Source organism: Macaca fascicularis, chromosome 3, assembly GCF_037993035.2.
Source record: "Macaca fascicularis isolate 582-1 chromosome 3, T2T-MFA8v1.1".
Lineage (NCBI taxonomy): Eukaryota > Metazoa > Chordata > Mammalia > Primates > Cercopithecidae > Macaca > Macaca fascicularis.
Window position 1 is genome coordinate 94364845 of NC_088377.1, and position 12970 is coordinate 94377814.

Sequence of the window (12970 nt, forward strand, 5' to 3'; positions counted from 1 at the left end):
ACTGATAAAATAGTGATCACCACTAAAGATATGTAATGCTTATATAAACTTAAATGTGCATCTAATAATACAAATAAGCAGTTTGAGTGATTTAGTAATTCACAGAGTTCAAACATAATTAATCAGAGAACATCATCTAATCTACCATTTACAGTAAATGTGTTCCTGGACTATTCTCTATCATGTTTGGCCCCAACCACTCACTCAAATGAACTTACTATCATTCCTTAATCTTTCTCAGCATGAATGTAGTTACCCTTGTATCTATGTTATGGCTAGGAGCCAATCCTCTTCTCAAATGTGATACTCCACATTCTGGACAATGTAATCAGCAAAAGTCCAGACAGTTTAAAAAAAAAAAAAGTGTATTCTGGTAGGGTGAAACCTTACTATTGGACTTAAATGATAACAACAGTTCCTGGAACAATTTAAGATACTCTGTAACCTCAAGCTCTGTATCAGAAGATGTATTATCATTCATCCTGAGCATATGCTGCTGTTAAATGCAAAGTATCAGTTTTCAGGAGCCCAAGATAAAGCAAACACGGATTCAAATGAAAAAGGAGTAATTCCTCCAGAAAAAGATAGGCTTTCTCCTGATACACATTTATATCAAGTCCTTATTAAGGCTAGAGGCTCCAAGTATGCTGATAAGCTAATTTACAAGACAAAAAGTTTGGGACACTTTTAGAGATAGCCTATTTCCTTTTGGCATGTTTTATAGATGCTACCTGATGCATGAAGAGACTAACATGTGGAGACTAAGATTGCTGAGCAAGAAAAGTCTGCGGCCTCACAATCCAGTAACACTTTCTGAGATGATGGAATTGTGTATCCACACTGCATCTCCAAATTCTGGGGTATCAACTATTGTGAACAGCAACTGAACACCACCTTCCACTTGTCCATGTGGCTACTTAGTCCTTGAAATCTGACTAGTGCAAATGAGGATCTGATATTTAATTTTATTTACTTTGAATTAAATAGCCACATGTGGCTAGTGACTACCGAATACACAGCAGAGGTCTACAGCAATCAAGAGTTTTCTGTTATTATCAGGGATAAAACTTACTAAAACTGAAAAAAATTGCCTGAAATGTGGACATGCATGACTTATCTTTTAGAGAAATGAGATGCCAAAGTCTGATCTTTTAGATTAATGTTCTTTAAACTGCTTTGATCCTGATATAAACTATCAGTGAAAATTTTGCAGATCCAAAAGATATTTACCCACCAAATATATACTATTGGCAATCTGAATATTAAGTATTAATATGTATTATCATTTTTCTGTAGATTACAAAAGTAAACATCAATAAGAGTTGTAGTATTTTCTGATCATCCTCAGTATCAATGACTGATGCACATCATTTAGGAGATCACTGTTACATACCACATAACTAAGATAACATGTCTATTATCAGGTTACCCTAATAACATGAGGGAGGCAAACTAACTCAGAGAAAACAATCAGATTCATCAGTGTGAGATCATGGGAACCAAAGGAAAAAAATTTTTCTTTTTTAGTCAGGGTCTCATTCTGTTGCTCAGGCTGGAGGGCATGGCAGATCACAGCTTACTGCAGCCTCACTCCTGGGTTCAAGCGATCTTCCCATTTCAGCCTCCCAAAGTGCTGGGCCAAAAAACATTTTTAATGGTATCATCTCATCTGGTTTAAGAGGTTTACATTTTATCTGGTGATCTTCTAGTCAAAGGACAACCCAGTCAAATATAACATCTCAATATCTTGAATTCACCTCCATCTCCTTTATAAAGACAGATCATTTATTCATGATAACTGTGGCTGAAGCAGAAATATCCAAAGTAATCATACCAGTCCTTTACCTACTTACTCCTTTAAATAACATAGTACTATATACTAGAAAGTGATACAGCAATATAGTTAATCTACATGAATCATCTCCAATTTTACTTCAAACTATTTCTGGTTCCTTTATTACCAAACGAAGCCCATTCTACCTTCAGTAATATGCTGTATACCAACTACACATTTTAACTTAACAGCTTAAATTTTAAGATATTTCCCTGTTTAAAAAAAAATCAGTTCAACAACTTACTGACTTGCTAAGACAAATGAAGATTTGTATTTTATACACTTTAAGGAATGTTTATAAAGCTTCTTTTCTTCTCTGGCCTACGAAATTCTGTGTATCCATACATGGTCAAATACAAAGAAGTCAGTGACATATGGAAAAGATCCAGAAAACATCACTGTAAACTAGTGCCATTCACAGGATCCAACTGTATCCTATCATCTGGTATTACAAGTATTCTCATGGGATCCATGGAAAACGAATTAGTTCAAGTCCAAGAATTTCAAACTTTTCTTAACAAATCTACTCCAAATGGTCACTTTCCCATGCACTTTCCTTAAGCAGGTCACATCAACATATTTTATGGCATCACTCAGGGTTCTCTAAGATTAGCTGCATAATTTAGTACCAAAAGAATGAATCGAGGGCATTTTCAACTGTTTTTCCCTGAAAAATAAATAAAACTAAAGCTATCGTCTACGTATCATCTATGTACAATTAATCTACTGAGACCTCTTTTGGCATTCGAGATTCCAGAAATCCAAGGTACTCATTTTCTAATACTGAGTGTATACAGTATACAAGAGTTCCAGTATACTGAGTTTTCAGTTTTACAATCTGAGGAAAAAAAGTCAAACAATGTTTACTATACAGCTTCATATAAACTAATCTTTTCTAACTTAATGTTTACATGCCACTTATTAAGGTAAATAAAAAATGTTACTTAATTAAGAACATAACATTTTGAAGAGAGAGTTAAAATTCTCTGTCAAGAGCTTACCTCTACCTACACTTGCTCAAGAGGTAGCATTATAGCCAAAACTCTGAAGAGATTTGAATGGCCTGAGATACTCCACTTAGCTCAAACACAAAAGCTATTTTGCTTATTTATTGACTCAAAAGACAAATATCATCTTAATCGTGTTCCACAAGAAAGTGAAAGAGGAAGTGACCAATAGTAGAACAGTTATCCCTAAAGAATACTTCCATCTCATCAAGACCCAGAACTACTTTATTGAGAAGAAAGTTGATCCCAAAATTCTAATTTGGCCTTCTATTCTGAACCTCTTCATCTCTTATATCCCTGTCTCCTTACAGTGAGACCTCAAATCCCTTGACCCTCTCATTTTCTATTATCAACCTCCTTCCCAAAACCTTTCTTTCTTTCCCTTTCCAACTCAAATCCCATTCTGGATTAACCCATCTTTCTATTCCTACACCATAAAATTCATGACCTTCAACCTCAACAAGAATTTCCCTGCTAATATTCCTCTTATATGCTCCTTAGTCTTATGCCTCTCCCATTTCCCAGTAAAGCTCTTCCCAAGCCCACGTCTGTCACAATGCTCAGTGCAGTACCTCACATCTCCACTTAAAAATGAGACCATTCCCAGTCTGTATGAATCAGCAGTGTACCTTATGGTACAGTGTGTGTGAAATATATCTTTTTCCTAAAGCGATTTCTCAATCTATTATAGGGAACTGATTAATTTCCATTTCAGATTCATCTTGACAACTGTTTACACTATTTCCCCTCTATCTTCAATCTCTCATTTCTTAGAGAACGACTTGCCACAGGATATAAGCATTCTCAGGTCTCTTTTGGAAATCATCAAACCACTGAGTCCTCTATACTCACACTCCTAGGCACTCCTTTTCATCCCTTCCTTAATAGCCATCACCCATCCTCACTGACTCACTTACTACTCACTTCTCAACCCACTGCCATCTTGCTACCACTTCATTTAAATTTACCTTGCCAAGGTCACCTCTACAGCACCTTACAAAAGCATCTTTCTCACTAAGTCATAATTGTTTGTCCATATTTTTCCCACAATTGTGAGATCTTTGAGAACTTTTTGTTTTATCATCATTGTAGCCCCAAAACTTAGTATAAGACAAGCATTCAAATATGTTATGTGAATGGCTCAAAATCTATCAAAACTGGACCAAATGTCAACAGGAAAGTTTCCTGATTGGGCTCTGTGAAAATTTTTCAAGGAGTCTATCAAGTATGTTATCCTAGAGATGTACGTACTGCTTTCATCTTTTCTCACTTTCAAAACTTTTGCAACCACTTCATCTAAAATAGTGATTTACAAAACTTCAGGGGCCAGCTGGGCGCGGTGGCTCACACGTGTAATCCCAGTGCTTTGGGAGGCTGAGGTGGAAGGATCAGTTGAGGTCCAGAGTTCGAGACCAGCCTGGCCAACATGGTGAAACCCCATCTCTACTAAAAATACAAAAATTAGCTGGGTGTAGCGCGCGCCTGTAAATCCAGACACCCAGGAGGCTAAGACAGGAAAACTGCTTGAGCTCAGAAGTGGAGGTTGCAGTAAGCTGAGATCACACCACAGCACTCCAGCCTGGGCGACAGGGCAAGACTCCATCTCGAAAGAAAAATAAAAACAACAACACTTCATGGACCAATAAAAAGTTTCAAAGGGGAACAGCATAAAGTTTCCAACTAAGAACTTCAAAAAATCTAAACAGTGTCATTGCACAAAAGAATTATCTTAATAGAATGCATTAAGAAAAAATTAAAATGGACTTTCATCTCAGAAAAAAGGATAATTTCTTCCCAAGAAAGGACAGATGATACCCTTTCACTGACATAAAGTATGATTTTAAAATTTTCAAATGCAGGCCAGGCATAGTGGCTCACGTCTATAATCCCAGCACTTTGGAAAGTCGAGGCGGGCAGATCACTTGAGGTCAGGAGTTCGAGACCAGCCTGGTCAACATGGTAAAACCCCATCTCTACTAAAAATACAAAAATTAGCCAGGCATGGTGGCACACGCCTGTAATCCCAGGTACTCAGGAGGCTGAGACAGGAGAAACACTTGAACTTCAGAGGTGGAGGTTGTAGTGAACCAAGACTGCACCACTGCACTCCAGCTGGACGAAAGAGCAGGACTCCATCTCAAAAATAAATAAATATAAAAATTTTCAAATGCAACAAAATTATAAAATAAAGCTTAATTGTTAGTATACATACAACATTGTAAGCAATATATTTCCAAAAAATTTTGTTAATCTGGGTATCTATATTTGAGACTGAAACATGAAGTAGAACTTATCACATGTTCAATTTTTTTATTTTACTTCATTTTCATTAATCTTTCAGAAAAATATATATGTAAGTAAAAAATGGAGGTAATATGGTACCATTCCATTCCATTTGAAACATTCTGAAAGAACTAAGGCAAAGCACTTCCCTTTCCTCCTTTCACCCTGACAGGCACAGGATAAAACCAGTTTGCAGTAGAGCAGTGGTTCTCAAAATGCAGTACCTAGACTGGCAGTAATACATTCTGAGAACTAAACAAATACAAATTACTTGTGCCCTGCCTCAAACCTGCTATACAGCAAACCATGAAGAAAGGGACTCAGCAATCTGTGTTTGAACAAGCCTTCCACGTGACTGTGATGTGCGCTCAAGTTTGAGAAGCACTGGTATAAAGAATTCCAGGACTGGTGTCAGCTTGCATCTGGAAATGCACAGATATAACTCAGGGTTCTGACGTCCAAGATAAGAGGTTAAGAATTAATCTTAATGAGCTTCTATTAATACTGAAAACTTCACTTGAATCAGAACCACTATTTTACACACAGGAGGCTAAAAATCAGCTCTCTGCTCAGTGTACACAGCTTCCCATTCCTTCCAAGACTGTGAATGTGAATAAATATCTCCTTTAAGATACAAGTCTCTTATAAACAGATAACGCCCAGGGATGAGAATATGAGATCGTGGTCTTTATTAAAATCTTGCTCCTTATTCAGCTACATAACAGGAGAGTGTTTTTCTCCCCATTTTTATAAACATTTGTATTTTGAAAATCAGGACTGTATGTTTACCAGACTAATATGTCTGGACTGAGATAAAATACTGGTGATCACTCCCCTCTACTGTGAGTGTTTACGAGCTTCCAACGGCAGATCATCTGCTAGACTACTCGGCTTGGTAAGGAGCCAGCCAACTATTAAAAAGATTACATTCTAATTTTCTAACTACATTCAGGCTTCTTGAACGACTCTGACCCTGTAATAATGGCATGTTCTTTCCTGAGTAATGGGCAAAAGAGCTTAGATGATCTTCAACTGGTTCCCAGTACACAAAGGAATACACCTCCATGGTTCAGTCAGGAAAGAGGACTTCTACAGGATTCTAGTAAGGATCAATCTGGTTCTCAAATGTTACAGGTCTTCTTTTTGGTAAAGAAAAGATATTTAACAGTGGTACACATGCCTCTGTCTTAAAAATCCTCCTAGAGATATTCTCACCTCCATTACCCCTTTGTTTTCAAGATAAAGAGAGTTTGTGGGAAGATATTCACAACAGAAGAGGATATTTTTGAAGTGTTATTTTAAAGGAAGGTAAAATAAGTTTAGACAATTTATTCTGAAGCTAGGCCAATGTAAGAATTCTAATAAATTGAGGGCATGTCACATCTTTAACAGATGCTTGCCTGGCGAGAAAATGTCTGCAATATCTAAAATGTAGGGGATTATTAGATTTTTAAAACTCCTATAAATCAGTAAGAAAATGACAGAAAATATTAAGATTATCAAAACACTTTAATGAAATGTGAACAGTTAATGAGTACAAAAGACATGTTCAACCTCACTAGAAATCAAAGAAAATAAACTCAAATACCTTTATATCTTTATGCACACACAACAGCAATGAGCGCCTAAGTCTACCAAAACATACACAAGAATGTTCCTATTAGTAAAAAACTGAAAACCCAAAGGCTTATCTAAAATAAACAATAAAGGATATACTGATAAATTCACACAATGGAGTATCATACTATGATGAAAAAGAACTACACCCAACATGAGTAAATAATACAGACATAATCTTCACTGAAAGAAAACAGATACAAAAAAGTATATGTATATAACGTTCAAGAACAGGCAAATTTATCTACGGAGAAAGCAGTCAGTTAAGGTGTTTATCTTTGTGGGGTGTAATACTGAATGAGAGTGAGCACACGGAAGAAACTAGGGTTCTGGAAATGAACTGCATATTAATTTGGGTAGTGGTTAGTTTTACCTTGCATCTCTAAATTCATAAATACCTAAATTAAGGTATTCATAATAGATACCCAAATTAAGAAAGTTCAAAGTTCGTTTTCTTGCTTAGGATTAAAATTTCCAATATTTATGACAAACAAGCATGCAGGATCAAGTTTTTAGAGCATAATTTTGCAGGTAATTTTAAATCTCAAGCCCTATGAAGGTTACCAAAACAAAACAAAACACAACAAAATCCTAAAATAGAAACATCGAAAAGGAGAAATAAGAAATTCACTTCACAAAATTATTCCTTTGGGATCTAGTTACTAAACTGCATCTTGTAGTTTGATACATATGAGTTACTGCCCAGAATATATAGACTGTCCTTCCATCCTGTGCACTGGGATCATCACTACCACTTCTTTGAATTCAGCTAAAAGCATCACTGCCTCAATGAAGCTGACTCCAGCCAGAAATGTTCACTTGCCTCCTCTCTGCTCGTGTCCTATATATCACATAAGCAGAGCTCAACAACAATATTTTTAATCAACAGTTTAGAGCAGTACTGCCAAACAAAAACACCATGTCAATCACATAATTTATAATTTTCTTAAGTAGCCACTTTTAAAATAGGAAAAAGGTTAAATAAAAAAAAAAAATACCATGTCAATCATAATTTATAATTTTCTTAGTAGCCACTTTTAAAATATGAAAAAGGTTAAATAAAATTGATTATTTTATTTATACATCCAAAATATTATCACTGTAGTATACAATCAATATAAAAAATTATTGAGATTTTTTTTCCATGCTCAGTGTTAGACATCTGTGGTATATTTTATATTTGCAGAACATCACAATTTAGACTACCCACATTTCAAAGATTAATAGCCACACATGGCTACAGGTTGCTGTAATATTTAATAAAAAGTGCATATCTAGAATCCAGCCCCTTGCTCTATAAAGTGTGATCTACCATCCAGCAGGATCAGCATCACCTGTGATCTTGTTAGAAATGCAGAAATTGCAGCCCATCTCAGACCTACTAGAAGAACTAAATTTAACAGGATATCCAGGATTGGAATGCATAGCAAATACTGAGAAGCAGTAAATTAGATCACATATACCTTGGGAGTCTTACAGAATTGCTATTGCCATTCAACTATGATATGGTATTATGCCATTGACTAATATAGAACACTGTATTTAAATAACAAAAGCTTTTCTATAAATCATGTTTTCTCTACACTATCCAATGCAATTTTCTGCAATGATGAAAATCTTCATATATGTGCCGCAAAAAAATGGCAGCCACTTGCCACATGAGCTGTTAAGCACCTGAAATGTATCTGGAGCAAATGAAAAACTGCATTTTTAATTTAACTAATTTTAATTGATTTAAACATGTGGCAAATGACTACCATACTAGATAGCACAACTCCAGGGGAATTGGTTACTATGTCACAATGTCATCTCTAGGAGAGTCCTCGGGACAAATTTGGAAAGTTCTAGTCAAGATAATTCTTCTGATTAACTGTACTTTTTAAAAAATTTTATGAAGTCATATATACTATCTTACACTGAATAAGGGCAAATTTGTATCTTACTTCTAAGGAAGCATCATAAAAGTTACGATATGTGCTTTGTATTAATATTATTCCAGCTTATCATCAATTAACAATACTAATATCCATACCTGTACAGTCTTTTTAATTCTATGAGAAGGACCTGGATACTCTGGAGAATACAAATCTGTGAGGAATAATGAGTTGATTAACGTCGACTTTCCCAATCCAGATTCACCTAAAAGAAATAAGGGAAAATATCTGTTAAATTCACCCACTTTACCCAACCTTAAATATTCAACAGATGCTATAATTGAACTTGCTTTATGCAAGTACTTCTTGGTGAAACAATGAAATGACATTAGAAAATATGCTACAAAGAATAAGTATCTTGTCCTCAGTTTCTTAACTATCAAATTAGACTCATGCTTCCAGGGATTCTTTTCAGTCTTCTAATTATACAACTTATATTCATTAAAAGTAATGTATCTAATAATCTACATTTTTAACAGTAATGTATTCCCAAAGAAAAAAGTCATTATTAAAAAATCCAAGTTGGATTATACATTGCTGCTTGAGTGAAATAAAGTTTTTCTTTACTAATAGACAATAATGAATGACCAAAACAAGAAATCATGCAGCCATAAAAAGCAAAAATCTGCTAATACAAAGAATAATTAATCACAATGAGCATCTCCACATAAAATTCTAAATCACAAAAAATACTTTCTAATTTAGCCACCCATCAGTCTAAATATAAGGGTACTACTTCTCCCAAACCAGAATCCAAAAAAATCCTAGGTAATTATTTTTTATACTGCTTCTACTCAAGGTAGGAGGTAGACATGAAGGAAGCTAGGGCATGATTTGTACTCTGATCACGTACTCTTTTTTGACTCTCCATCTCTAGTCTAATATACATAGTCTAGTGTATAGTAACTATTACAAGTATACCAAAATATAAATGGCTTCAAGGTATATATAACCTAAGGTTAAAATAAATTATAAACCATATTGCGATAATTAACATGGCATAGAGTTAAAGTATGTATTGTTAATAATTCACTTAGAATAATAGGCATGTTTAGCCTAAGTAACTGATGTCACAATATATGTCTAGGAGGAATTCTTTTTATATCAGCTCTCAAAAGAGATAAGATCCTTTCCACATGGTCTGGGCTTACCCTTTGACTGAAAGCATGCCACTTTTTACTAGATGTAAAAATGCCAAAAATGTCTAAGTCACAGGAAAGTAACATGGGTTGGCCACACCCAATTCTTTCTTAACTCTTATACTTGAAAGCAGAAAGACTAGAATAAAACCCAAGCATTTGGATGGTATCAGAAATATCTACAATATTTCCTTTTGGAAATACAAATGAAAATTTTAGTATATACAATAATGTTTTGGGAAATTAAAAAGTATGCTCATTAAAAGATTAACACTGTACTCAATAAATTATGTTTAGAGATTTTTTTAGTTTTTTTACCCTTTTTATTTGTGGTGAGGAGTCGGGGAACAAGACGACACAGGACAAAGGGAAAAGAGAGAGGAAGAAAAATAAGTCTGAAGGTAACGCACCAAAATGTAAATAGTGGCTACTCTGGGGATAGTACAATGTAGATGATTTTTCTTAGTTTGTTATACTTCGGGGTGCTGTAAACTTCCTTCAATATGATTCTATTATATTCATAATTTAAAAAGCATTACTGAGTGGCATCAGCAAAACGGCAAATTAAAAAGCTCAAAGCCTCATTTCCTCACAGAAACACCAAAAACAACCAAAACCTCGTAGAATTAACCTTACAGGACCTGTGAAAAACAGTCAAAAGTCTATAGCGACGAAGCAAATGCCCAATTAAGGAAAAAAAATATGCAAAACTTTTGTGACATTTTTCTGTGATCTTGTCCCACCCCTTCTGCAGTTTATCTGGGTCTCAAGAAGGCAGCAAACCAATTCCCAATTCATTCCCTTCAAATGGGCGGGAAGAGTGCAGACCTAACTTGTAACATTTTAACCTCTCTGGTCTGCCAGAAGAACTGATTCCTGTTTTGCCTAACCGGAACCTCATTTGGAGAGAGAAGCAATGCACACCACTCATGAAAGCTGCAAGAGGACACAACAGATATTTGGGGCATAAGATTACAGTGGGTAGATATAATAGACCATCTGAGCATGCAGGTGAGACTCTTCAGGAAATTAAGACATTCAAAAGCAGCCATGTATACAGGAGGAAATGAGAAAGCGACCCACAGGCCTAGGCAATACAAATGCTCAGAAAAGAAGATCTTAAGCTTTCATCTTGGGGTGATCACTAGGTTAAGGGCATGCTCAACTCATCAGCAGAGAAATGCCCCAGTAGTACATAGCCAGTGTGCAACTGAGAGAGGTGACTCTTTCAAATACTCAGTTTTCAAAAAACATCACAAGGCATGCAACAAGGTATAGGAAAATATGGCCCAAAGGAACAAAAATTTCCAGAAACTATTCCTGAAGAAATACAGATATTAGACTTATTATACAGACTTGAAAGTAGCTGTCTTAACTATGCCCAAAGAGCTAAAGAAAAAAATGAACCAAAATGAATGGAAATCAGGAAAATAATAAGCAAAATGAGAATATCAATAAAGAGGAATTATAAAAACAAATTGTGGAGCTGAAAAATACAATAATTGAATTGAAAATGTCACTATATGGGTTCAATAGCAGAACTGAGTAGGCAAAAGAAAAAACTCAGTAAACCTGAAGACAATTGAAATTATCAAATCTGAGCAGAAAGAAAAAAGATGAAAAGTAAACAGAGCCCAAGAAATTATGAAACAAAACAACTGGACCAATATATACCCAATGGATGTTTCAGAGGAAGAGAAATGAACACAGAGATTACATGAAGGAAAAAACTCCCCAAAGGTGATGAAACCGATGAATCTACAAATCCAAGGATCTCAACAAACTCCAAATAAGAAAAACTCACAACCAATATCAACACAATTACAATCAAACTGTCAAAAGCCAAGACAGAATCTTGAAAGTGGCAAAAGAGAAGCGACTCACTGCATAGTTAGAATCCTCAAATAAGACTATAAGCCAACCTTCTGGCAGAAACCTTGGAGGCCTGAAGGGAGTGCAACGATACATTTAAAGTGCTACAAGAAAATAACTGTCAAATGCAAATTCTGTATCTGGCAAAAGTGACCATTATAAATGAGGGAGAAATAAAGACATTCCCCAATAAACAAAACCTGAGGGAGGTTCATTATCACTACACATATATTACAAGAAATACTGAAGGTAGTCCTTCAGGTTGAAATAAAAAGACTCTAGACAGTAACTCAAAGCAATATAAAGATATAAAGATCCCGTAAAGGTAAATGCAAGAGCAAATATAAAGACCAGTATTATTAGAATTTTGGTTTGCAAGTTCACCTTATATTTTCTATGAGTTTTTAAAGGCAAATGCATTAAAAAATCATGAATCTGTGTTAATAGGTACATCAAGTATAATACTGTAACTTCCAACATCAATAACATGAGAGGGACAGAGCAATGGAAGTGTAGTTGTTCAACGTGATTTAAGTTAAACTGGTACAAAAAATTAGATTGTAAAAACTTTAGGATATTATATATTATCCCTATAATAACCAAAGAAAATTTCTATAAAATATACCAAAAAGAAAAAAAAGAGAGAAGGGAATCAAATTGTGTCACTACAAAAAATCAAGTAAACACAAACAAAGGCAGTAATGGAAGAAATGAAGGACAAAACAGCTAAAAGACATACAGAAAACAAAATGGCAAAAGTTAGTTCTTCCTTATTAGTATTTATAGGTAAATTGATTAAACTCCCCCAATTAAAGGCACAGAGTGTCATAATAAATAAAATGACATGACTCAACTGCGTATCTATAAAAGACACATTGTAGATCTAAGAAAACACATAGGTTCAAAGAAAAGGTTAGAAAAAGATAATTCATGCAAATAGTAACCAGAAAGGTAGAGAAGCCATACTAATATTAGACAAAATAGTCTCAAGTCAAAAACTATTATCAAAGACAAAGAAGGACTTTAAATGTTGATAAATGGGTCACTTTGCCAAGATGATGTAACAATTAAAAACATATATATACAGCAAACATCCGAACTTTAAATTATGTGAAGCAAACACTGGCAGAATTAAAGGGAGAAACAGACAGTTCTATAATAATAGTTGGAGACTTCAATACTCCAGTTTCAATAATGGACAGGACAACTAGACAGAAAATAAACAAGGAAATAGAGGATACAAACAAAACTGTAAAGCAATTGAAGCTAACACAGACAAAACAC

At 34.8% G+C, this 12970-nt stretch overlaps 1 protein-coding gene across 1 annotated transcript in view; it reads right to left on the bottom strand.

Moving 5' to 3' along the window:
• The window catches only part of SEPTIN7 (septin 7), a 105187-nt gene that overhangs the window by 33449 nt on the left and 58768 nt on the right, over window positions 1-12970 (bottom strand). The window contains exon 3 of the mRNA XM_045389008.2: window positions 8774-8880. Within this exon, the coding sequence (XP_045244943.1) occupies window positions 8774-8880 (107 nt within the window). The remainder of the gene's footprint in view (window positions 1-8773; window positions 8881-12970) is intronic.